At 32.5% G+C, this 27430-nt stretch overlaps 4 protein-coding genes across 4 annotated transcripts in view; 1 reads left to right on the top strand and 3 right to left on the bottom strand.

Annotated features, from left to right (window-relative positions):
• Nucleotides 1-164: 164 nt before the first annotated feature.
• LOC128167908 (myb/SANT-like DNA-binding domain-containing protein 4) lies at nt 165-879 on the top strand. Its single transcript, XM_052833894.1, has 2 exons — nt 165-292; nt 587-879. Exons 1-2 carry the CDS (start codon nt 274-276, stop codon nt 877-879), a joined length of 312 nt encoding a protein of 103 aa, XP_052689854.1. The 5' UTR covers nt 165-273.
• A 683-nt stretch (nt 880-1562) lies between these two features.
• On the bottom strand, nt 1563-6522 carry LOC128167904 (receptor-type tyrosine-protein phosphatase alpha-like). The gene is made up of 11 exons (XM_052833888.1): nt 6413-6522; nt 6115-6211; nt 5634-5907; nt 5445-5532; nt 5097-5173; nt 4768-4804; nt 4295-4395; nt 4003-4131; nt 3606-3754; nt 2976-3111; nt 1563-2861 (listed from the first exon to the last, which is right to left on the bottom strand). Exons 1-11 carry the CDS (start codon nt 6459-6461, stop codon nt 2784-2786), a joined length of 1215 nt encoding a protein of 404 aa, XP_052689848.1. The 5' UTR covers nt 6462-6522; the 3' UTR covers nt 1563-2783.
• Nucleotides 6523-14112: 7590 nt separating this feature from the next.
• Nucleotides 14113-18350, bottom strand: LOC128167907 (receptor-type tyrosine-protein phosphatase kappa-like). The gene is given in 8 exon segments (XM_052833893.1): nt 14113-14235; nt 14238-14388; nt 14919-15067; nt 15346-15462; nt 16070-16170; nt 16843-16879; nt 17221-17297; nt 18200-18350. Coding segments are annotated over 8 exon segments (828 nt in total). The 5' UTR covers nt 18273-18350.
• Nucleotides 18351-18359: 9 nt separating this feature from the next.
• The window catches only part of LOC128167909 (uncharacterized), a 29050-nt gene continuing 19979 nt past the window's right edge, over nt 18360-27430 (bottom strand). Inside the window, exons 17-29 of the mRNA XM_052833895.1 lie at nt 27247-27411; nt 27077-27160; nt 26030-26337; nt 25857-25908; nt 25692-25768; nt 25531-25567; nt 25343-25443; nt 24925-25069; nt 22123-22188; nt 21811-21996; nt 21250-21441; nt 18767-19168; nt 18360-18688 (exon numbers count right to left, since the gene is read on the bottom strand). Of these exons, the coding sequence (XP_052689855.1) occupies nt 18360-18688; nt 18767-19168; nt 21250-21441; nt 21811-21996; nt 22123-22188; nt 24925-25069; nt 25343-25443; nt 25531-25567; nt 25692-25768; nt 25857-25908; nt 26030-26337; nt 27077-27160; nt 27247-27411 (2144 nt within the window). The remainder of the gene's footprint in view (nt 18689-18766; nt 19169-21249; nt 21442-21810; nt 21997-22122; nt 22189-24924; nt 25070-25342; nt 25444-25530; nt 25568-25691; nt 25769-25856; nt 25909-26029; nt 26338-27076; nt 27161-27246; nt 27412-27430) is intronic.

Raw genomic sequence — 27430 nt, 5'->3', positions numbered from 1 at the left:
CATTGTTCTAACGTCATGCGTCCTGGGGAGGATGTTAAAAAGAAATGGACTTTCATGTCTAGCGAAAGCAAAAAGAAGCTGGCGCTTAATAAAAGAGAACAAAGAAAAACTGGTGTCTCTACCATCCAATGTGTTCATAACCCCCATGGACGAGAGAATTGAAGGAATCATTGGTCCGACAGCAATTACAGGCGTGAAGGGGGGGGGGTAGACGTGCTGGACGAGGCCACGACATCAGCCAGCAGTCCCAAGCCCACAGATGCCCCTTCTATTATGGAAAGTACAGACAATGGTAAGTCAAATAGTGTTAAATTCGTAAAATTAAAGAACATCTATATGTTAATTGCCGTTTTTGTCTTTTGAAAATCATTTTTAAAGTTAATACAGAGAGAGAGAGAGAGAGAGAGAGAGAGAGATAAGGACAAATGATACATTTTTTTTTTAAATTGCGAATATTTTAATATTTTAGGCATTTGTTTTTAAAAGCATTTACGATGAAAATAATTAAAAAAAAATATATACCGGGTAGACATCGAATTGTTTGTTTGTATCACCTGTCGTTAAAATTCTTTTTTCATTTTTGTAGATGAACAAGTGACTTTGAAGAAAGGTGTGGGAAAGAAGCGGAAAAGAGTCGAAATTGGATATGAACACTCTACATGCACACTTGTGGATGTTGAACAACAAAGACTAGTCATAGAAAAACAGCGTCTTCGTGTTGAGGAAGACAGACTGCAAGTCGAACGAAAACGCCTCGAAATTGAAGAAGAGCGTCTCAAGTTAGAAAAAGAAAAGCACAAGTTATATTTATGTCAAATGGGCATTATTCCAAGTGTAGATATCAGTGTGCAACCGGAGTCGGAGCAGCATTTAATTTAGTGATTAGTGCTCCTTAAAAAGAATGACAAAGTAATCCCACTTATTTTGTTCCAAAATACTCGATATCAAAAAAATAAAAATGAAAAATATACCCCGGACCTTTTATGTTAGGCGGAGCTGTTCTTATACGGGCCGGACCCTTTTAGAGCAAAGACGGACCCTAAATGTTAACATTAATGGTCCGCCCCGGACCATTTTACGGGGCGGACCTTAAATTATACGACACCGGTCAGCAGAGTTTCCTCCTGGATGGGACACTAGTTAATGGCGGGTTAACACCACAAGTGTTAGGCCAGTAACGAAAGTCGCCGGTTTAAAACCATACTCTTGTCACTTACGTCATAATAGTGTGTGTTAAACAAAATGCTTTATATGCATTATCTTAATCCACCCTTCTGTATTGGATATTAGCCTGGTTTTGGTGTTAACCTGCCATCGACTAGTGTCCCATCTAAGGGGAGACAATAATTCTATCCGCTCAACACCACAGAAAAGCAGATAAAAATCGGCCTTTTGAAGCTCACGACTCGGATAAGGATTTAACTTATCTTGTTTATTTTTCTTATCTTTCGTTTTTTAATATAAAAATGCATTGTATGCATAAAATACATTTTGAAGGAAATAAATGATCTAAATATTGAACACTTAAGTACAAAGAAATCAATCATCATTGTATGCTAAATAAAGAGATATAAAAAACAAGGGTCTTACATGTTTTAAGTGAGAAACTAGAAAATTGATTGTTAGAATGTGTGTTCAAACTCACTATATAATAAATACAATCAAATATTTTCAAACAACATAGAAAAACATCGCAGATAGCAAATTATGATACGTAGAGATAAAGGTGCTCATGTACAGTGTTCCATTGTCATTGTTAAAACATACGCTTGCATTAGTCCTGCTTCAAAATATCATAAAGGCTTGAAAATAGCTTTTTACTTTACTTCGACAATATATTATATTTTTTAAGAATGAAAAACATATTTTAAAAACATAATGATATGTTCAATTGATACAAATGTTGAAGACATTCACTCAACACCAGTCTAACTTTTTCGATAATTAAACATTTCAATACCATATCAGTTTTATAACCGTTCATATAAATATCATTTTTGATAATGATATTGATAAAACATTACCATAACTGTGGTTACAGTTTTAAACGGTACATTATAAGTTTTAACAACAAACACAACACCCATCACACATTTGATATATGATTACATGTGTACATAATGTACAATAAATACATATGAAAGATATATACATGTTGATATGAGAAAGAAGTTCTTGTGTTTATGTGGCGGAATATTTCTGCCCCCTGCCTGCAAGGCAAACTTTTTCAACATACAAGGAAAGTAGGCCAAAATGCAAGATAATTATAATTTTCGATTAACATTTTTTTTAAATATATGATGTTATCAACATGTTTTGTACAAAAGCGTGCGTGCAATATGCTTTTTAAATTAAGTCGAAACATTCACATTGTATGTAGATAATTGTGTTTTTATGAAAACATAGCGACGTGTTTGGTTATCCATACTTATCATTTTCATCTTGTTATTACCCTTACAAATATGATAACACTTACTGAACGCTATTATTTCCTTCCTGAAATCAAACAAAATTTTACCAGCGCAAAGATAGAGCGTTATGAATGAAGAGTACGATGTGATTTTTATGAATTGTGTACATGCACTGCTTAAAACCTGCTGTAATAATTTGTCATGAATAGATAAAATGTGTATTTTCCTTACTTACTAAGACATATACAAATCAATCTATAAATAAAGCAATGTAAAAATAGAAACTTATCAACATTTTGTATTGCAATATATGAAGTGAAATATGATAAACACATTTACATTACAGACAATGTCTAAATATAGTAGACTGTCTCACAATATTGATAAGCAGCGCTGTCGTAACATTTGGAAACCTTCAATCAATGCTTCATGAAGAAATACGTACTGTTCCTGAAAATGAATATATTGTGCAGACAATATGGCATGAAAATTTAAATATCATGAGAGAGAGAGAGAGAGAGAGAGAGATGTTTAAAATAAGACTGATATAACAAAAGGACCTACATAAGTCTGAATGCTTTTCCCTCTTTGCTGTCTGAGAGAAGTGACGTAAGATTTAACGTCAACATAGTTTTCTGTACCACCCTCATCTAGCATGTAATCTAGGGCGATAAACGTTCCAGTGCGTCCGATCCCAGCGCTAGAATAAATAATTATATATAAATACTAGTAGTTTTACATTAGTATTTCAATATAAATGTGTAACAAGTGATAGTAATAATTATGATTATTAATAATCATGACCCGATCCCAGCGTTATGATATCGTGTGGATATTTCTATGATATTGTATGGATATTTCATTGATATCGTATAGATATATCTTTGATATCGTATGAATACTTTTTTGATATCGTATAGATATTTCTTTGATATCGTATGAATACTTTTTTGATATCGTATGAATACCTTTTTGATATCATATGGATACTTTTTGATATCGTATGAATACTTTTTTGATATCCTATGGATACTTTTTGATATCGTATGAATACTTCTTTGATATCGTATATTTACTTCTTTGACATCGTGTGGATACTTCTATGATATCGTATGGATACTTCTATGATATCGTATGTATACTTTTTTGATATCGTATGGATGCTTTTTTGATATCGTATAGATGCCTCTTTACCTGCAGTGGACGACGATTGGTCCGTCTGAGGACGTCAAACCATTCCGAACTAAATTCCGGTAGCAAATCAGGGCGGACAAGTCATTGGGGACGGAGTTGTCCAGCCATGTCGTGAAATGAAAATGGGTAACGCGTTTTATTTCATCATCCTAAGGGAAAATTTTATCTTTTTAATTTCAAAATTTCAATATATTTTATTCTTGATGATAAGTTGTATAACGCTTTAGACTTGTAATATTTCAGAAATAAATGAAAAAAGGAGTATGCATGATTAACAGTAAATTGTGAAAAATCTTTAATACAAACAATTACCATTCCTTTGAAACAGTAACTTATTTCTTATGACTAATATCTTTCTCACGAAAATTCAATTTTTTTCCTATTTAAGAAATCTTACTTCTTTTGATACAATTAAGTAGCGTATTGTATAATGATCATATTCATCGATGGCATCAAGTTGGATGTGGTAGGGTCCAATATCGATTCCTGTTTCTCTATCATCCGTCCAGTATCTCAAGCACTTCATCTAATGCAATTGATTTGAAAAGACAAATTAAGTTCTGTAAAAAACTAAATAATTTAAAAATAAAAGCTGTATTGTAGACGCAAGAGAAAGAGATTGTTTCATTTACTTTTGCATGAAATAGTTCACGTATATATCACGTGATATTATGCTAGTAGATTGCTACCTTTTCTCCTTCATAGAGATTGGTTAACATGACAATTCTGGTACAGTCAGTTTGCCATATTAGGGTCCAAAAGTCTTCAATGGTGTCTGAGGTAAAAGGACCTGTAATTACCCGTCATAATTTATATTATCTCGAGCAAACTAATCACTTTATTATTGTTTTATGTTTTAGTCTACGCTTCTTATCATCTTTAGCTTAGACTGGGACACATGATTGCTTAATTTGCATATATACATAGACTGATATACAAATACATAACAATGCATTATAAACGCCATACCTAGTTTTCACTTTACTTGAACAACTTTTTGTGTTTCCTAATTATCAGTTTGATTGTGGTTCTTTGATGCACATAAGATATTGAATCAATATCATCCAAACCCATTGTAAGGATGAAAAATGACAATAACAAACCGCCAACAATTTATTTGTTGCATTCGATCATCCTAGCAAGGATGTATAATATTTAGTACCTTGTGCAGCAATGTAAGCCTTTTCTTTATTGTATCCCTGAAGTTGGTAATGAAAAATATTATAAATACATTAGTTTGAGAAAATAATATTATTTTACAAAATTCTGAAAATCGTGCAATTAATTAATCAATCAACATATACTATATTCATATTCTTTTTCCTGTAAATATCTGCCATGGAGGAAGGAGATTTGCGAACCAATAAGAACTAATTACAAATATGAGCAAACAGGGAAATTTGATGTGAAATATTTGTACGTTATGAGAGTAAAAATTATCATACTTGAAAGATCCAAATACGCATGTAAAAAATAAATTTAGAAACATACGTCTATGTACGATGCATTTATATAATCGGGTTTCTCGGGTTCTTCTGTCCTATCAAGGACCACTCTGTTGTGGTCATCTAGAAAATTAATAATAATAATTAATTAATTAGCTTAATGAAAATCATTCTAACCGCTTGATTATGATTATAATAAGGTATTATAGTATTTATGTTTTATATGCAAAAGTTCGACATTTTTACAAAGTTTTGGAAACGTTCATATACTTTACAATATTTAAATTTAAGAAAAAAAATGTTGTTCAATAATTCGAACTGTATCCATTCTGCGATTTAAGAGCTATAAAGATAAGTACATGTATTTGGATTGTCTTGATAAATAAAGACATACATGGGTATATTGCCTTGTATCTGTTTTTCTTTTTGTTGTCAGGAAGCAGGGCTGCAGAATAAGATTCAAGAAGACCTTCTGGTAAATGCTACAAAATATAACATAGATTGGTTGTTATTGCTATTATATAAAACCAGCTTCTTGCAGTAAAGGTTAACCTGAAATAGCTTTCGACAAATATTTGTTTACTTTAAATTCTTCTTCCAAGACGTTGTTCGCCTTCCTGTCTGGGAAGCTTCTGAGGAATTCATCTACGGAAATCCTCATGGACTGCAAATTGGAATACTCTACTGTGACGTTTTCTTCTTCTTCCTCCTCATCATCCCCTAACTCTTCTTCATAAACAACATTTCCATTCGACATCGAGCCGGGAAGAAGATTGTCCTCCACATTTCCCTCAGAGGCAGAAAATGCAACCACCATTTCGATCTCTCTTTTTCTTTGTAATCGTAAACTTAATAACCTATGAATGTTACACATGTTTTAAATCGTAAATCCAGAGATCGCAAGTATTCATTTTATTGGACGGTTGATAGTTTGTTAATGTCATTTTTCATTCAATATTATCAACAGATCCAATAAAATCTGTTTTTGAGTCGTTGTTCCCTATATTATTATTTTTTTTACTAAATTTTATGAATTTATCGTAAATGAATTTGTGATTACTTACTTTTGCAAAAGAAGCACTCCAGACACGAGTACAAGTATGGATGCAATGATAAGAAAAACGAGAAGAATTTGGTAATCGTCATTGGGACCTGTTGTTACTTGTTAAAAAAAGTTTACATGTGAACCTTTAAATTTTGCAAGTGATATAATAATAGAATTTTGTAACGAATATTCATAGATTTTTAATGCACTGCTATTAATAAACCAAAAATATTTTATTAAACAACACATAGACAATGTGATCACTATATCCTTTACATTGTTGTGAATTAAACTGTTTAACTCAATTCTTCACTCACCTGGACAAAGAGTCGGGGATACTGCTGTCGATAATGATGAATTCGACATCTTTTTGTGCTGTATATAATACCAATGTACACACGATGTAAATATGCAATGTTTGTTTCCGCCTAACAATACTTCACAAATGCGGAAGTGTAATGAACCAGCTTTTGGATGTACATCAGAACTTGATTTTCAAAATACTTCACATCTCTGCATGCAAATATGAAAACGTGCATATAGTTTGTAAATGCATACTATGTGCGATAGCGGCCGTTATTGTATCACTTACGTTTCTTTTAAACCCTTGTTTTTGAAAGATCTTTGTTTTCTTTCAAATTAGAAAAGTTGCAACATAAGCAATACTTACAACTATATTTAGAATATTTTAGACATTTTATAGATTAAATCAACTGCAAAGCCAACAATTGCATTTGAAGCCAGTATATCGGTTTTATCCTCTTTACAATATATGTTTAAATTTATTTTCTAAATTCTTCCTTAAATCAAAGGTCACATATTTTATGAAATTGAGCGAACATGGGCCAAATATAGCTTAACATGTCGATTTTAAAGGAAGCAGCGTTATGCATCCTATCGAAAGCCAGTGCTCTATTGTTGAAGCAGCTTATAACGATTATGTATTGAAATATCGGTAATAAATGTTTGATAACTTTACGCTCGCCGTTTAATTTTTTGCATCTTTTTAAGGTAATAATTATACCTCAATCAGGAAAGACATATCTTTGCACTTTGGGCCGGTGTAAATGGGCATGGAAATGAGGTTTGGGTAATCTTGTACAGTAGGTCTCTGTTAAATCTGCCTTCTTAAAGCTGAAATGAATTCATAAAAGCACACGGTCGCCATATTACAGGCACGTAGCATCGGGGGGGGGGGGGGGGGGGGGGGGGGGGGCAGGGGGGGGGGGGGGCTGCCCCCCACTTTTTACCGCAGGAAATAATGTTCTAAAATTTACATAGTTTAAAAATTATCATGGAGTTGCCCCCCCCCCCCCTCCCCCACCACTTTATATGGAGAATGTAACAAATTGCAATGGAAAATGAGAGAAATCGAAGTTATAGATATGCTACGCCAGTAATATGTGTGCCTGGATTTAAGTCTGTCTTGTTTCGCCGTTCACTGGATATTCCTTGCCTGCATGTGCAGTGGTTGTCATATTGTCCTTTCTGACATATATTATTTTTCAAAATATATCTGCAATTTGACTACTTTCTTTAGTTTCTCTTTTATCTTTTGTTAATTCCGTGGTCAGAGTAAGTGCCATCCATTAGATCTTTTGTTAGGGGATTATCCTGTAGCGTCAGGTTCTAAATCAAGCCTCGGTCAGCTTAGAATAAATAAATACATCACGTAATAATCAAATTAATTAGAATTATCTATTCCAAAATTATTTTTGAACAAAAAATAAAGATTTTGATTAGTCAGTACCTGGACAGGGAAGCCCAGGTCTCCGATCTAGATAGCGTCCCCTCCGTGGGTCACTCTGATCGGAGACGCCAATAAAACAACAAGTTTAATTTTCATTTACGCCTTCCCAGGTTTTATATTCAACAGTCATCCCAAACCGTTTGGACCGGAGACTGGAATTCTACGGGTCCCTTACTGCAATCGAGTTCCCCAAACATAGATTATTCCCCAAAAGTAGATTTTTGTTTAAAACGCGATTCTTCAAGTATTTTTGTCCATCTAACGTGTTTGGGTGAATTAAATACTAGAGTGCAGTGAAGCATTAATAATGCTATTGGCCTTTTATAGGAGATGTGTATCCACTATAAATTTGCTGTTTATTTGGTCCTCAACATTGTTTTTAATATTAAGCAACCTAAGGAAAAATCCTATTTTGATATAGTTTTTGTATTTAATAAATGAACATCCTTTTCATTGGCAACTTAAAACAACCTTAAATCTCTTAGCGAATCTCAACCAAACAAGAAGTGATTGTAATATTCAGCAAAGGTCAAGGTCTCGGCTCGCAACAAGAGGTCAAGATTCATGCATCGTTCTTAACAATTTAAAAGTTCAGTGGAAATCAGTCACCCCGACGGCAAAACAAATACACGTGCTTATTTCAGATAGAAAATAAATTATACGGAGTGAACACGTAGAAATTTTGTTGAGTGTATATATGTAGATTTAATATGGGCTGCTTCATTTTATTTTGTTTTCCGTTCAAAATCAAAATTAATTTTTATCACAGAAACTTTTCCATATATATAAGCATTTCCAAGATAAAGAAATTCCTACTGATTCTGCCCAACTTTGAGCCTTGTTGCTACAAATCAATTAACCCAATATAAGTACCCGAATTAAAAATATTCTAATAAGTCCAAGTTCATTTGCAGTAAAATAAAATGACATAAATCTATAATTGCTAACTAGATTGACTAAATTGAAATGTACTGATGTTCATGTACTTGAATTCACTCTGTTGATATTACTGATTTAAAGATATGAACACATTTTTAATCTCTGGTTAGTTTGGGGCTGACATTCTGTTGGTTTTTGGGAGTTGATTTTAATCAACTCTCCTATGCACTAACTCGGGCAAAGCGAAAGTGAAACAGTGTTTGGACCTAAGCACAAATCAATACCGCTGACAACACTTCCCAGTGGGCATTTCAACGTTGAAACAACGTTGTTTCAACGTCAGGCATCAACGTTGAATCAACGTTGAAAAAAGGTTGCATATGAAAGTTGAGGCAACGTTGAAAATGTAACGTTGTTTCAACGTCAAAATTCAACGTTGATTCAACGTAGAGATCGTGTTGAAATTTGGTTGAAAATATGTAGATATGATGACGAAAATAATTTAAAATTAAGTAATTTTTTCGTAAAATGTTGCTTACAAACATATTTTTATTATGTTGTGCTGAATTATGTGTTCTGACACTTTATTAAAAAAAAGATAAATCCAAATGTCGCCCTTTATTTATATCCTAGTAGTATTAGAGTGCATCCTTCGCTAAACAACATGTGTATAAATCCCTCGTTTAAAAGTTAAACTTGGCATTTCAAAATGTTTTAAATAAGGCTGTAGGGAAATGACCACAAAGAAACCAAAGTACATTCCGCCAAATGGTAGTCATGTTTGTTTTTCATGAAATGAAACAAAGGATGTCAACACAAAAACGTAGAATCCACAATAGTCAGTTCATCATTTGCATTCAGCAGACTGTTATAAAAAATAACTCCCAAGATACTCGATCCAATGTAAAATATAAAATAGTCACAATAGCCCAAAAGCTAAAATCCCGGCATTTTTCTGTTACCGAAAAAAAAGGAAGTTTCAAATTTGAAAATATGTATTCAGTTTCATTTATTAAAACGTTGTATCAACGTAGAAAAGTGGTTGATGTCTTCAACGTTGAAAATAAGTTGGGTCTTCAACGTGGAATCAACGTTGAGTCATGGTTTGGGTTTCAACGTTGAAACCTCAACGTTGTTTCAACGTTGAATAATGGTTGATCAACGCTGCAACTTGATTTCAATCATTTCTCAACGTTGAAACAACGTTGCGTGCCCACTGGGTTAGTTCTTGAAAATAATCATAAATTCGAATAGTAAGATTTTAAATTGTACAAACAATTTAGATATTTTTTTTAAGTCGTATGTATTCCTACGCTAGAGTTCAATGTAGTCTCGTTCAAACAGACGCTTGCCTCTCTCCGTTAATATACGTTAAAACAGAGTCTCTCTTGCTTTTCGGAAATAAACGGAGACAGCCGAGTTTTTGGTTGAGCAAGACAAGAGTTCAATCTTGCCTGGATCCATACAATTTCTCAGAAAGATTTCGATTACTGACTTGCCATGCAAAATCACATATCGTTGATTTTGAATAAATGATAATCGATAAAATCAACTCCCATCAGTACTTCAGTACTTTGATTTAAAGAAGCTTTCGATTTCTCTAATTTTTAGCTCACCTGAGCTGAAAGCTCCAGTGAGCTATTCTGATCACATTTTATCCGTCGTCGGTCTGTCCGTCCGTCTGTAAACTTTTTTACATTTTGAACTTTTTCTCTAAAACTACTGGGCCAATTTAAACCAAATTTGGCACAAGGCAACCTTATGGGAAGATAAATATAAATTGCAGAAATGAAAGACCGATCGTTTCTCAAAGCGGAGAAAACCTCGAAACTGTAGAAAAAGGGGGGGGTGCATTTAAAAAAATCTTCTTCTTAAGAACTACTTAGTCAAATTCAACGTAATTTTGCAAAAATAATCCTTACGGAAAGGAAAATATAAATTGCAAAAATTATCGGCGAATTCTGTTTCAAATTTGAGTAATTTATGAAAATTAAAATAATGAAGAGATATTCGCTGTCAATCACTTTATAACATCGGGTTCGGTATTCCATATAGAAAACGAAAGGTCATTGTATAAGGCAGCCATGTTTGAATGTTGACGCATGACAACGGGTCAAACTGACAAAGATGAATTTGCTTGTTGTGCAACTTATGTGCGAAGGGATACTTGAAACATGCTAAATATATTTGTGCCGATTTCGTGAAGTGAATTTAGGTTAAATCTTTCAATGCGTTGACATTTTGGACTCGTGACCGTGGTTTTTCGTTGTTTTGAATTTCGTTTATGTTTATTAACTTGAGGAAAAATATCGCCTGTGTTTTGGAATTTTTACGTATCAAATCAAATATAGACTTCGGTAAATCAGACAGTTAGTTGTTTACCTGCGCAAGATAAGAAAAATCTGATGCACTAACAACATATTATATTATAAATACTATATATTCTATTGGTAATTCGGTTTGATCTCTACGTTGATTATGATGAAACGTGTTTTGTTAAGATGCTCTGCATTTTCAGTCTAAACAGAGATTGTTTTTGCTGCTAGAAATATATAGGTATACTAGTATAGATATTATGAAAAATAAATTGTAATCTTTCTTTGTTTTGGTGCATGTTTTTTCTGTGTTAATTATTTACAATTTTCCTTATTCAGCTGTGTCAAGTTTCGAATTATAAGCAAGATACAAAGCTTTGCTCACAGAACTGAGGCCATGCTTTTGTTCATTCTGAATAGGAAATACCAAGTTTAAAAACCTTAAGTTGAATGTAATTGAATGTAATTAACTCCTGTGCAAAAAAAAGGCCCAAACCAAGCAGAATTTTGAGTTCTGTATCTTGCTTATAATTCTACGATTGACGCTGAAATTTTGATTTTTCACTAGAAATGTCTCACTCAACGTTAAATACTTGTACAGAAAAATTAAAAGGATGATATGCACTAACAACTTTTTTGTGCCTTCTTCTTATACGATGAACCTACACCAAATTTGTTGGTTTTTCAGACACAATTAAATAAAAACGACCTCTTTAAAACAGTTAAAAACATTACTGTTACGGGGGATAAATGTATTATCACTATTCTTAAGAAAAAATTACAGCGGAAAATCATCTTGATTTGTAGCCATTTGTTAACGTTGATTTTGAATAAAGGGTGGCCTTAGTAAAATAGAGCGATATGCCTGTCATTTCATTGCAGTCTGAGGCTCATTGAGAGGGGTGGGTGGGGGGGGGGGGGCTAGACCTTATCAGAAATCTTGACAAGCAAGAAAAAGAAAAAGAAAAAAAAAAGCGTTTGAGTACGGCTATGTCTAACTTTGCAAAAAAAAGTGTGTGTGGGGGGGGGGGGGGCTCCCCCTTTACCAAGTTCCGACGCCTATGCATTGATAATATATCTAATAGCTCTTTAACATATCACATGACAACATTTTTTATTTGAGTGTATTCATCGATTAAGTGAGTAAGGTTATAAAACGTAGCACGAGTTCACGCCTGGTAAACAACAATCGTTTATAATGCGGAAGACTAATTAAATTTTTAAATGTTTTTGATTTGAGCGCCTTGAGGTACAATTTTCCTTTTTCACATATAGGAATTTTTTTTAAATAAAATACAATAACTAGCTAGTACAATGTAGTTGAAGATGAATATGTACCTATATACATATTCTCATAATTTATATAATTTGATCGTTTTATAAAGTGAAGGGGCAGAACTAAAATACATGTAAAGGGGATTGGAAGTTAAGAGTGTACCCCTACCAAAAATTCAGTTTTATTTCTTGCATAGGATCTTATTTTTGATAAAAATGGTATTTCATAGGATTACAATATCAAAGATTAAGTGTAGAAAAATAAATGTAAAATTTGGAAACAGTTTATTTCGTGGTATTCTTTTTTGTTTTTCCACCGTGGGGCCATATCGCACAATATCCTTTGAACACACATATAAAGCCATTGTTGCTCAGGTAAGCGATGTGGCCCCATGGGCCTCTTGTTTAATACCCAAAGGATAATAAATATGCCATGTATTAATTAAAGAAATTAATTTAATTAGTTTGCTTTTGATCGACGTATATAAAAAAAAACACCGGGAAACTTCATCAATGCATGCGCGTAGCGTCGATCAAAAGAACAATTATTAAAGTCATTTCGTGTCATTCAATAAAATGAAAAATTAAATATTTTTATATCATAAATCATAGGGTGTCATTCATCCAAAATGTAAATCATGTAATTGAAGCGGCGCGTAGGAATATACAACAATAACAGCAAGAACATTAATGCGCCTTCAGCTGATGCTTGGTTACTAAGCTGACTTAAAATTGAAAGTTGCAATCTTAAACGGCTGATTCGAAGAATAAGGGAGAATACATGCAATGACTTGACGTAATGTCAGATTAATAATTTGGCCTATGAAACTGGATACAGTGTCACTGAATGGGACCGGTGGAATATTCAACATCGTTAAAAGAAGCCAGTAAAATATGCCACATATATTGCGGACTTTTCCTGGCACGTAAAATATTAAACCGTTATAATTACAAAAAAAACAAGGAAAACGTCAGATACTTGATGCAAGGGGGCGGGTCCATGGACGAAAATAATTTATATGTCAACAAAAATAGAATGTAAGTGTGCGTTTTTTGTGAATTTCCTGATAATTTAATATCTTTAGTGAGGCTTAAATATTATATCTGCATTGAAACACGCTGGATGAGGGGATTGAGGGGATATACAAGCTGTAACGACGCTTTAAGTATTATGAATTTCGTTGGCCAGTAATCTAAAACTCTTCATCGGTGCAATAAATTTTGCAGTGAAGATTCCTGGAACAGCCAGCCTCGGAGCAAGAGTTGATCTTAGCCTCAAGTAGACAAAATCGTGAGAAGACGCCTAATTTCCGGTTCCATGGATTAATTAATGTGTATATTTGATGCTTCAGGGTTATACTTTTAATATTTCTATATTGATATAGTTGAATTTTGTTTGCTCATATTTAAAAAGGAATACACGTAACTTTACATTTTGTTTGTATTTTGGAAAAATCCCGTTCTATAATTGTTCTATATCAGAACAGCAGAGAAAAGTAGATCCGGCTAAATTTTTATTTTTGCAGGTATCATAGAAATTTTTCGACCAATCAAAAGCGCATATATCTCGTCAAACTATAGAATAAATATTAGACTATTAATCTTTCAGCTAAACAAATAAAACAAAAGTTAGAGTAGACGATTAGTTCTTTATCTTTATGCAGGTGATACAACAAAACATGTACATATAAATATCAATGTAAAATATCTAAACACTGACATCCATTTCGAATATTCCGTTTTCTTGAGCACATGTGAATCCTTCAACTAATGCGTCGTGAAGAAAAACGTATTCATCCTAAAGAAAAGCAATGCGTGATATAAATGAAAGAAATAGAGATCGGGGGATTAAATATATGCCAGAGAGAGAGAGAGAGAGAGAGAGAGAGAGAGAGAGAGAGAGAGAGAGAGAGAGAGAGAGTTCGTTCGGTTGTTTACAGAGGACTGGACGGCATACGCTCTCTGTTCCCGAAGTGCCCGGATACAACCCTCCACATCAACAGTTCCTGTCTCTGTTCCCTCAGTTAACAAGTAATCCAATGCAATGAATGTCCCCGTCCTCCCTGTGCCAGAACTGTTATATAAACAATGTACAAGACTTAATGCATGCACATTCTGCATTTATTATGCGTCGACCCTACAATGTTTTAATATCAATTCATGTAGCATATAAGACACACATTGACTTCATGTAACTTAAATAAGAACTACATTTGAAGACCACAGAATCCATAGAAACATTCGTTCCTTACCGTCAATACAGTTATTATATAGTGTTAAGTAAACGTACATGTATGTAAGTTGTTAGAAAATTAGGAGTCGATTACTGAGATCAGAAACAGTATTTTTAAATGCAACACCTCTTTTCTACTTTTGACACTGCTCTCAGAGATGCTTTTATCTCGCTTGCTGCTATGCAGACGCTTTGTTTTCATCTCGTGGACACACAATGTCACATAAGAAATGTATAATTTACATGTATCTTACAAATACAGTAGGAAAAGTGCTAAGATAATTTTTGTGATAATTTTCGATTTCTTTTGGGATAAAGCAGAAAAATTTAATTCCAAAACAAAATAATTTGTTAGTAACCGCAATTTGTACCTGCAATGAATAATGATTGGCCCATCAGTGTCAGAAATATCACAATTGATCAGGTTTCTAAACATCAAAATGGAGTCCACATTGTCGGGAACTCTTGTGGTGAGCCAGTCTGTATACTGGTACTGGGTCACGTGTCTAACCTCAATGCCCTGTGTGTCAAAAGAAAAGAGAACAAAAGGCCATTCTAAGGTAACATTACATTACATATCTATATAACAAATTTTACTTTGTTTTAACCAATATATATGTACAATGTATTTCATAAATGGATTAGTCAACTACAATCAAAACAATTCTCAACATGCATTGTGATGAAAAGCTGATCGAGATATTATTTCCTATTGGGAAAGTAGCAAAAAAGTTTTCAGAGATAGTTTTCTAAAATAGATGAACAGTCTAGAAACACCATGTGGAGTTGTAAAGATACCTTTCTGATTGTGATATGTCTAATTGTGTACCGCCGTGAGGTGTTGTGGTTTTCTGTTCTTATAAAGAACGGTCCTATTCGAGTTTCTGTGTTTGGCCAGTATCTTATACATTTCATCTAAATACAAAGATATATATCAATTTACATATATAAGCAAAACTGCAAAGAAAGTATAATGAAAAAAGCGCATGAATAAAATCAATGTTTTGTCAGACACGACATTACAAAGCCAATTAACTACTGTAATCGCATCACACAAGACAGGTGTAGTAATTGTTCTTCGTTGTCAATTCTATCTATTAAAAACCAACGATTTGAATCTCTCTCAAAATGCATGAAAAGGAAAGATGAAATCTATCTTGACTTTTATAAGATGTCGGGAACTCGAGTATTTATCAAGAAAAACTTACGACCCCCATATTGTGTTCACATGACCCAATACTGGAACAGTTGTTGATTAGAAGGTAAACAAAAGAGCAATTATTTGAAGAAATATTTAAATAAAGAGAATTTCGTTAATATGGCACTGTTCTTAATGTGCGTGATATTAAATACACCTGCGATGATAAGAATAACGGTTCGATATCATCCAAGAAACTAACTCGTATACAACCCTCTATGTTTCCTGTTATCTTTTAACAAATGCATGTTTGTAACGGCCCTTGTTAGTAAATAGAATTATTCTGATCATTAAAAGAATTATTACAGTTCGTAGTTAAAATACCTTCCCATTCTCTAAAAGATTCGTCAACATTACTATTTTCACACTTCTCATTTGCCAGACCATTCGCCAAAAATCCAAAACTGTCTCCTCTGTAAATGGACCTGCAAATGGTTGATGTTATGGTCGAATAAGAGAAATGGAGTTTACAAATAAATGCCCAGAACTTTAAAAAAATATTCTATACACATGTACAATGTTTAAATGAAAATTTATCTGTTCAGTACAAATTGTTCTGGGCAAATACGAATTTTTATGTATGTGATAATAAGAGAATAAGATTTTTTCTTTCTTATCTAAGCCAACTAACTTGTGATTTCTGAAACTTAACAGAAAATAGTACTTGTATATATATACATGTATAATTATACACAAATGCTCAATTCTGAAAACTTGATACTCATGATCAAAGTCAAATTGATTTGAACTTAATACAGTTTTGTGAGATTAAGTGTAATGGCAGATTGCCAATTGAATTGCTCTTGATCTTTGCATTTATATGGAACATAATTAATTCGTAATCAAGCGAATTCAGAAAATAAAAATTTAAATACAATGTGGAAGGACAGATTAGCATACCATTAACAACAGGAACTCATTATAAGGATTATATTTCCTTATAAACACATTAGATATCCAAATGAGATGTAGATGTCCTTATACCTTTTAGTTTCATAGAAAAGTTACAATGTCATGGTTCATGTAAAAAAAATTCAGGTGGAGAGAAAAAATTGATGAAACAATATGTATAATGGAAAAAATATATATTATTATACCTTGTGCAGCTATATAAGCTCGCCGTTTTTCTAAACCCTGGATAAATAAAGAAAAATCTAGATTATTGATTAGAACTGTTTATTGTTTAGAATAAAAGTGAAATTAAAATAAAGTGCATTTTTTTCTAAATCATAATTACAGAAGATATCTTTGATTTAAATTTCTGATTTTGGTAGACGAAAGTAGTAAATTCATCAGAAAACTTATTTATAATAATGTATTATTTAACCCTATATTTTTGAAAAAAAGGAACAAGGAAATACAATAATTGATTCAATAACAGAAGAGGTTTCAAAGTTCACCAGTAGAGATATATGAAGTGACTACGTAATTTCATTAAATATTCACATAAATCATTACCACCACCAGACACATACATGGACGAAGCAGGCATTTATATAATCCCCACTTCCTGCTATGTCGGAAGTATCCAGAACTACGCGACTAAAATCATCTGGAAAAAACCGCCAATCCTTTAAAAATGTGTTACATTGAATATATTATAAGTTCAGTGTATCACAGTTCAAAATTATGCATGCATTTGAACATTCATTCAAACTTAACTATCAATTTATGATCAGACACGATTGAATCTAAAGTGCATACCCTTAATTTTAGACGCCATAACAACAAAAGATTCAAAGTCAACTTTGCTACTTTTTATTTTCTTAATGAAATGAACATATTTCACAGTTAAAAAAATTATTAGAGAGAATATTTATTACTTATATCGTTAAAATAATTACATTTAAAGATCTAATCAAATCATTGGGTTTTAGGCAAATTAAAATAAGTGAAAAATGAAATGTTTTATAGGCTAGAAATTATACCGACTCAAAATACAAATGATTTTCAATGTATTTTATAATTGTATTGGTTAAATTTTTCACATACACAATAATATATTAATTATAATAATTATAATAATAATAATAATAATATCATATTGCAATTTCAAAAATCATTCTATAAAAATAAAGTTATTTAGAACTCAAATTTGTGAATTTCCAAAAATACAAGTGTAATTCCAAGAGATAACCGATCTGGAGCATAATACATAATATTTTTCTATTCACAGATTGTCATCGATGGATAAATTATTTAATAAGCCGGCCTTTTTTTAAATTTGACACAATACAATATTAATTGTTAAGTGAGCAATTCACCATAAGTTAAACAATTATCGTGCTTTACATCTACATTAACTCTCACGCCTACGTAGTAATACGTAAAGAGTTCTCACAATTCTACTTAATAATATTTCTACTCAGCAATAAATAAATACATGTAGTTAGTAAATCCTGTATAAAATGCCCCCAAGTCTTGTGAAAAAATATATATCGCTTCGCTACTTACACGGATAAACGTTTTTGTAGCGGTTTCTTGATTTGTTTTTAGGATCTACCGCTGCGTCATATGAATCTGTCATAGTGTGGGGTATTCTCTGCAAGCATTAAAACACACCGTTTAAATAAATAAAGATTAATCACAAATAATAATTGTAAATGAAATTAGTTTACAGAAATATGTATGCCTTGAATTCCCTTAAAAGTCCATGGTTCAGCTTTTTATGTGGAACCCGGAGAAGGAACTCGTCAATGGAGAGTCGGTGTGAGGTGTTCATGTAATCGTCTGGTGGTTCTGGATCTGTGTACTGGTGAGAATGTGGTAGAGGCATCATTTCATTGTCCTGGGTCTCAATAAAACCATAGGAATGAATAGGCGGTGTGACACACAAGCGTCTGATTATGTTAAGGAAGCAAATGAATAAAAACGTTAGTATTAGTAGTCCTCCCCCTCCTGCAACCATCATTGTCATCGCATCATCAGAAGTAAATTTTTCACCTGTATAAGAAAAAGGCACAGATCAAATATAGTATGTTTGGTAACTGTACGAATACAGACAATGAAGCTTATACATACTGCGGCAATGAGGAGGAATTCCATAATAGCATTGGGTACAATTGTCGGCAGACAGCAAGCAATTCCTACAGGGACTTGAACATTTTTTATCACAGTCGGGCCCAAACCAACCTTCATCACAGTGACCTAGACATTCACCATTTTCGAGACAGTCTTCACCACACAATGTTCCATTTGGACATTTTTGGCATTTAGCACCATAATACCCGGGTTTGCACAATGAGCATGTCTTATTTTTTCTGCACTTTCCAGGAACACAGTCCTTAACACAGAAGTAACTGCATTCCTCTGCAGTTGGATTCTCTGTGCAAGATATACACTTGTCATCTACTTGTAAACACTCATTACATACTCCGCTACATCCGCTGCAATTCTTTAGAACAGTCATATGTTCGTTGCATTCTGTTAAAAAAGTATTAAACACGTCTGCATATAAAGGGCTTTACATTAGGTGTTCATGTTAATAATTGTTTAATAATAATATAACTTTCTTTGAATACATTATTTTGTTATAAGTTTTGTTTCTTACTAATTTGAATTGTTCGCGTTTGTTCGAAAAAAAATAAAAGCTGCGTTTGTGAGCAATAACATCACCTAATGTATTATTCTTACTACGCTAAATCAAATTGTGCACGTCAGTAAACTTTTTGATCATCGTCCTAATTAACTATAAACATGTTGATCATAGTCCTAATTAACTATTTGATCAAAAGTATGCAAATTAACCCAAATTGCAAAAAAGGAAAAAAAACCTATGCCAAATAGTAAACGATTCAAAATGTTTCCATGAGTATTAATTTCTTAAGTAATTTGATTATTATTTTCAAACAAGATATAATGTTAAGTATGTTACATTGTTTTTATTTATTATTTTTTTTTTTTGGTTTTATAAATTTTGCATTGTATTCCTAAAAGTAATTTGAAAAATTTTTTTACACTCTTGCAAATATCTACATTCTGAACCAGAATTGCAAAAACACAAATCTGAAATAGCGTGCCTTAAATCAAATCAGTTTGTTCCAATCTGTGTTAGTAGACATATCTATGAATGGATATGTAGATACATTTGCTTACGCTTTAGCTTTCTCTCATGTAAGCAATACCCCCTCTCCCCGTTATGATTCCTTCATATAATCATATCTTTCACGGGTGGAATTCCTACCCAGGCCTATCACGGTCAATTTATTCACTACGTTCATTTTCATCACATTTGAATGAAAAGGGTGAAATCTTTTTTCTCATAAAAAGAAAAATGTATGTATGCATGTATTATTTAAAAATTAGACACAAGGTAAAGCATTCTGTGAAATGTTCGTACATACTTCTATAATGAAATGTCAAGCCTATTTAAAACTCCGACGGAGGTGCACCTTTTAAATATACGAAAAAGCTTCTGCAATTTTTAAGGTCTGAAAATGTGTTTTAAACACCTACATTTTTCAATAAACTGTGAATTTCTTAAACTCTGAGGAGGGGCAATTTTCATTGATTGTGTGTGCTTTTCGTGATCATTGGGATATAGTTATGCCCCTTTCGAAGAATGAAGGGCATATTACTTTCCTGCTGCCTGTCGGTCGGTCGGTCGGTCGGTTTGTCGGTCGGTCGGTCTGTCCACCAACAGTTTCCGTTCATTTTCTTCGTAAAGGATGCACACATTGAAATTAAATTTGGTACACAGGTTTATCATAATAATTTCTAGGTCAAGTTCGATTTTGGGTGCGATCGAGCAATATTCGACAGATTTGTGCCCTTTGGACATAGAAAAATTCCAATTATTTGCAGTTTCCGTTCATTTTCTCGCAAAGGATGCACATATTGAAATGAAATTTAGTATACAGGTTTATCATAGTAATATCTAGGTCAAGTACAATTTTGGGTGCGATCAAGCAATTTTCGACAGAGTTGTGCCCCTTGGACATAGAAAAATTCCAGTTAATTGCAGTTTCCGTTCATTTTCTTCGCAAAGGATGCACATATTGAAATGAAATTTGGTTTATCATAATAATATCTAGGTCAAATTCGATTTTTTGTACGATCAAGCAGTTTTTGACAGAGTTATGGGCCTTGGACTTAATTTCAATTTCAATTATTTGTAGTTTCCGATCTTTTTCTCGCAGTTCTTTCCAGGGTGTTCTGTCCATCTCTTGTTTCTGGAGCGTCGGGTTTTTTTTAAGTAAGAAGATTTAATTCGTCGAGGACGTAAATTCGTAGGGGGGGGGGGTATGCACGAATACCACGAATATTGAGCTATCATGAATTCTAATGATTCCACAGTATTGTGTTTTGGTTATTATGCAAACTTAAAAAAAACACCATACACGTACACGTATCAAAAGTGTATCATATCCAAAGACTGAAAGGTCTGGATACGAAAAAAGTATGAATCAATGAGTAGATGGCCAAGATCATGAAATTACTGAATTCAATTGAATGATTTTTTTCACAATTGTTATAAGTTAATACTCTTGATTAAGAAACCATACCTTGTGTTTCAATTTCAAACAGCCTTAAAGATCCTTTGTCTGTTCTCATAACCGTTAACATCTCCCCATCCATATCATAGCTGCAGCAAAATCTGTAGGTGTGAGGTGACACGATATCTTGAGTTATACTTAAAGATCTGCAAAGTGTCCCGATACGTTTTGCGTCTTTACTGATGTAAATTTCATAATCACCTAAAATAGAAAAAATGATAGATTATCGAATGTAGCGCATCAATATGATCATAAAAAACATTAAACTTTGTGGGACAATTTTAGTTTATCTCTCATATACTTATCTTGTTTTCTAAATAACAATTTTTTTTTGTTTCTTCACACATTGTTTGTTGAAGTGAAATTTTTAAAAGTTCAAATATGATACGATGGTAGATATATGTACCAAAGGAGAATAATGTGTATATTGAATGTGTCGCAGACTGTCTAAGCACACATATCCAACTTTACATTAAAGTATTTAACTTTTGAAGTGTGCCTATTTTTTTTTAGAAAATGGCTGAAACATATTCCATGGTTAGAATATACCAAATCGTTAATTTTTAATACCTCCTCTAGCTTCCATGTAAAAGCAAGAAAAAGTTGCTCTCTGATTAAAGATGATGCTCAGAGGTACCCCTTCTTCTACCTGGGCATAGGTGAAGTGATCTTTATCAATCGCCTTCCTCAGTATGTCGAAACTTGTTCCATTAAAAAGTGTTACGTTTTTAACAATGTCCTGCATTCTGAAGCTCTCTGTTAATTAATGTTCATAAAGCAAGTGTTTACACCCAATTGCAAATTTCAGGGTTAACTAATAAACACATGAATTAATTACTTTTCTGATTAAAGCAAATCGTAATCATATAGATTTGTACATACCTATCACCAACAGATAAGGAATCAGAAGTATGTGTTTTTCTACTAGAATCCTCATCATAGTTTTCTCTTAAGTTACCATTTTAAAACATTTTAAATATGAATGAACTTTTTATTTCCCTCTATAATTACAATCTGATTAGCATTTCCTGTTTTGTCGCCGGATTTTCCCATCAAACGGGGAATATTTGAATAAACAATGAAATAGATCACAGTTTGAAGTACTCACATTTTCAAAAATGTTGATCTAGTTAAAATCATTGTCATTCATTATATTTTTACACTTTTGCTCTCTTGGTCATAATGCCGAATTCCAATCCTTTATAGAAATGGCATAATCAAGGATTTGTACTGAAAGATTGGGTGATTTTATTATATTTTTTTTTCATTAGATATAAATTTTTTGTAGAAAACCTCATATTCTAAACATATTGTTGTTTTAACTTCCTCTATAAATATAAAATAACAAAACAATTTAACAAAAAGTATCAAAGTACTGAAGTACCGAAAGCCGGGCTCTTTTGGTGTGTCTTTATGCATATTGTGTGGTAAAGACTGAAAATCTCTCTCTCTCTCTCTCTCTCTCTCTCTCTCTCTCTCTCTCTCTCTCTCTCTCATATGCTTTTAATGTCGCCAAAGCGTCAGAGAGTGACCAAATTTTGTAAGCGGCTATACACAAAAATATGTCTGTCTAATAGAAAAAAGTTCAACAGTTGCTGCCTTAAATTTTGCAACGAGCGTTATATATTCAATCCCCATTTCTTCAACGCGCTGCAAAGTAGTTCATGAAAATTCATGCGCATTGTATGTATCCAAAATGATAGTCTTGTTTTTAAAAAGATTAATAAGAAAACTAAAAAAGATAGACAATTCTCTCGAAATCAAAATAAAAGAAACAAAATGCCAACACTTTTAAAAAAACATGGCTCTTTGTGTAACTATTTGGTATAGCGGAAGCTTTTACTTTGACGCTGTTTGGTTTTTTGTTAACTTTTGAAGTTGTGCTATTTATAGTAACATTGGCGATTCGCCTGCCTACAGCCAGGACTCTGCTTTCAGCAGAGCCCGGCTAAAAATGAAGTTAGATTTTTTTCAAATGAGTTAATACTTTGATCATATTTTATCTATTTAGGTATTCAAAATTGGTCCTAGATCCAGTATTTTTAGCCTTTCTGTATTTGAATTCCTCTTAAAATATTCAAAACAAGACAATTTTACCAAAAATAAGTCAGAACCTGACTTAGAAGGGATAATTACAATGATTCTTTTTCTTTACAATCAATAATCCTGATAGAAATTGCATGATTTCATCGTTTTGTATTGTTTTATAATCACAGCTTTCAGTTGCAGAATTCATATCTATATATGATAATAAGTAACCTATACGACACACGAGGACAAGTAATCATGGCTTCTGATTGTCTTCATATGTTTATGAATGCATGTAGTTTATAAATTAATCGCATATAACCATGAAAATCGGAATATATGGTATTTTGTGTTATATTTTATTCTGTGGCACTCAATTCACTAGTATATTGCTGTGATTGATTGATATAACATTTAAGACTGATAATCATTAATTTAAAAGATAACATATCCAAAAATCCCGATCCAAAATCATAATCGTTAAAAACCATTGATACAAAGTCTACTTTCTTTTAAAATTCAATCTTGGAGGTTTATTGTGTACATTGTAAAGTATTATATGGTTGTGTAATCTAATTGGATGGGAGAAGGCATTGGCGATATTTAGCATTAGCTTAATCAAGGTCATCTTGAGTCATAAATCGTATAATCTAATCTCCGCTTGCCTGATAACAGAAAACTTATAAAGATGAACTTTATACAACTTTATATCAAGTAATATGTGTAAATGAAAAAAAAAATACACAAAAGAATATTCTCTCCAAAATCTTTAATGGCAAGAATCATTCTATCATTTCCCACACAAATAAATATGTTGATTTAAATGCACAACGAAACTTTTGTTTACAGTCCATCACGATGTAGAATCCTGACGACGCTTAGAATAATATTGAACAATTGCATCATGTAGAAAAATATATTCGTCCTAAAAAGGAAACAAATGTTGAGATGTTCATATAAGTCATATTTTTAGATAATGTAAACATCAATACAATTTAGTTACGTTTATGGATGACTTACAAATGTTTGAACAGCTGAGGGTCTTTGTTTGCGAAGCCTTGAGATACAAGTTATGATGTCAATGTCTCCTCGGTAAATGCTTTCCTCAAGGAGATAATCTAAGGCTATAAATATACCTGTTTGGCTAGTTCCCGTGCTGCAATCATAATGGTCAAATAAATGAACATATTATGAAAATGTAAAAAAAAAATAGTTATTACAATTGGTAAATACAGATACTGTGTAAGTGATAAAACATACATAATAGTTGGAAATAATTAGAAAGTTTCCTTAACCTGCAGTGTACTAATATCGGACCATCTGATTCAGCAGTGCCACCTTTTACAAGTTCTCTCAAACACAGGAGAGAGTCTGTACATTCAGGAAGAGATTGATGGTGCCAAGAGGTAAAGTGAAAATGTTGCATTCGCATGCCTTTGTTGTTTACATCGTTAATCTGTAGAAAAAACCTATCATTGTAAATATTCTCTAAACAATTTTATAATGCTTTTGATAATTTAACACGATTTGGAATAAATTTTACAAATTCTAAATTAAAAGATGCAATATGACGTTTTTAAATTTACCGAAAAAGAACTGTTTCTGTCAAAAACAGGTGTTATATACATATTAAGAATTTAAAAAAAAACTCCCAACCTCGGTCAGCACCCTGAATGACACTTACTTTCTTCACCAGCATCTGTCTGATAATGTAATGTTCGTAAACATCATGTCTCTCTATGTTTATAAAAAATGAACCAATTTGGTTGTCCGTGCTTGGCCAGTATCTTACACTAGAATCCTGACAAAATATAAAAAAGAAAAGACCTTAATAATAATAAAGTTGTGAATGTTATTATTAATAAAAAAAGTCAGTCCTGTTTATTTTAAGCCATTGGATCAATCTCTGATTATCAACATACATGTATATCTAATCATTTTATTAATAGAATGACGAAAATGAGCCAAATACTATGCCTCAACCACCATGAACAGATCAAAGTCGAAGGAAAAGACATGTTAGGATTGAACAATTTCGTGGAAAGGTTTACGACAACACTTCTAAACGACAAACCATTTCGCTGCAGCTGTCATTGGTTAAATTCACTACTCTGGTACAATTGTTTTCCCAAATCATTTCCCAGAAGTCGTTAATAGACGACGATGAGGATGGACCTTACACAACAAAACATTGTCAGTACTGTATTGCGTTCTTATTCCAACAAAATTACATTCAGATCTCAAATCAATCTATGTATATACCTTGTGCAGCAATATATGCTCTCTTTTTATTACAGCCCTAAGAGATAATAAAATAAAACATTAGGATAAAGATAATACGACTTCTACGAAAAACAACAAAACATAAACAAAGGAATAAATTAGCAAAGCAGTAACAAAAAAAATCAAGAAAAAAAACTCGCATCAATGAAGGAAGCGCTAAATTTATTGAGTCTGTTTGATGAATCTTTGTTGTCTAAATTCAATCTTGTGTAGTCATCTGAAAGACAAAAACCATTTCATGGCAAACTTTCAAATATTATGTTACACAGAAAAAATTGAAACACTATATTTAAAAATACACATGCCTTCTCTAAGTGAGGCTGTTGCAATAAAATCGCAGGCATCATTAGAAAGGGACTGAAACAAAAAGCAGGAACGTGTGAAGAAAACTCAGAAAATCTTAATTGTTTGGAAAACATTAATATTTAAATATCTTTTAATGTTTTTGAAAAGGATATCTATTTTACAGTCATTTAACCTGAAATTCATCAGAGAACTGATTGCAAATTTTCTTCCGTTCCACTTGGTTAATGAACGTGTCAATTGGGATGCGATGAGACGAAATATTAGAATAGACTCTTTCCTCTTCGTTTAATACTGAATCGATTCCTGATAGGTCATTTTGGTTCTGGTGTATTTCTTGAAGTGGAATGATATCATAGTTTTCCGGTCCCTTCTGCTTCTTTGATTTTATTCTGATCAAAACTGCTGGAACCAGGAGGACCACGAAACCTCCTAAAGAGACCATACAAATCCAAAGAGGACCAAATACACTGAATATACTGTCTAGTAGAAACAGAAACAAATATTCATTAAAATCAACAAAACAACAGCAAGACTGGTATTTATCTATATAAAAAGTTGTTTTCATAAGCCATAACATTTAAATGTAGGTAAAGTGATAGGTTCTTCGTGGTTTGATTATTTAACATATCAGATATGTAAAAAAAATTAGTGTACTGAGATAAGCATATACTAAAGAAAAAAACTATTTTCAAATAATTCAATTGTTATCTTTTTAAATTTCACTTGTCATATTAACTAATTTTGCGCATTGTAGAATCAAAATTGGTTGTTAACTCTTTCTAAATACTCCATTTTTGACATTTTGTTAAAATGTGTAATCATTCTTGAGATTTGTGCAACGTTTTTTGCACTATATTGTTCAATCTTAATGTTGTTTCTATTTACTAACGGCACTTAAATCATTGATTGCTTTTCTAATGTAATATCTTGCAATTGAGATTTGTTTTAAACAATTACAATGTAGACCATTTAGAAAACGTATGGGAAATGCATTAAATAAGGACATCGAATCTTCCATAATTATAAGCCTAACACTGCTTAACTATCTGTGTCTGTACCATCTTTTACATGAATCATGATGGTACTGAACTAATTTGAAGGAAAAACATACATGTGCAATTAGAAATAATGTGAATGGCATATATTTTTTTTAAAAATGCTATTTCCTTTTCTGTAGATTTTTTATACTGATGCATAATTAAACAGTTTGAATAATTACCACGGGAGTCAATTGCAATTTCGTTTTCATCTGTGGGTGTCGAATTTGTTTCAATATTGGAAGAAGGGTCTTCTATGGGTATTGCTATGGAAAAATAAACAAGAATGCGTTTCCATTGATGCAAAACTAAGCCTACAAAACCATTCTCAATGCTATTTTAAATCACTTACTATTCCTTAAATCTTCACAAAGTTGCGTTATCCAATGAATACAGATCGAACATTTTTCTTCTACCCTTGAAATATTGTCTATTGTTGTGTTGTTAATAGGAGGGTTTTCAAAGCAGTTTCCATGTGTGTTTGATATAATATCGTAAACTGCGTCACTACCAACAACTAAAGAGAGTAACAAGAA

Source organism: Crassostrea angulata, chromosome 10 (genome assembly GCF_025612915.1).
Source record: "Crassostrea angulata isolate pt1a10 chromosome 10, ASM2561291v2, whole genome shotgun sequence".
Taxonomy (NCBI): Eukaryota; Metazoa; Mollusca; class Bivalvia; order Ostreida; family Ostreidae; genus Magallana; species Magallana angulata.
This window is presented reverse-complemented; position numbering and strand designations above follow the sequence as displayed.

What these genes read in the sequence shown, in the direction of transcription:
- LOC128167904 (XM_052833888.1), bottom strand. Translation starts at nt 6,461, where the DNA reads ATGTCGAATTCATCATTATCGACAGCAGTATCCCCGACTCTTTGTCCA. An exon ending in ACTTAATTGTATCAAAAGAA is followed by an intron (nt 3,755 to 4,002) that starts GTAAGATTTCTT and finishes ATTTTCCCTTAG; the next exon opens with GATGATGAAATAAAACGCGT. An exon ending in GGAAAAGCATTCAGACTTAT is followed by an intron (nt 2,862 to 2,975) that starts GTAGGTCCTTTT and finishes ATTCATTTTCAG; the next exon opens with GAACAGTACGTATTTCTTCA.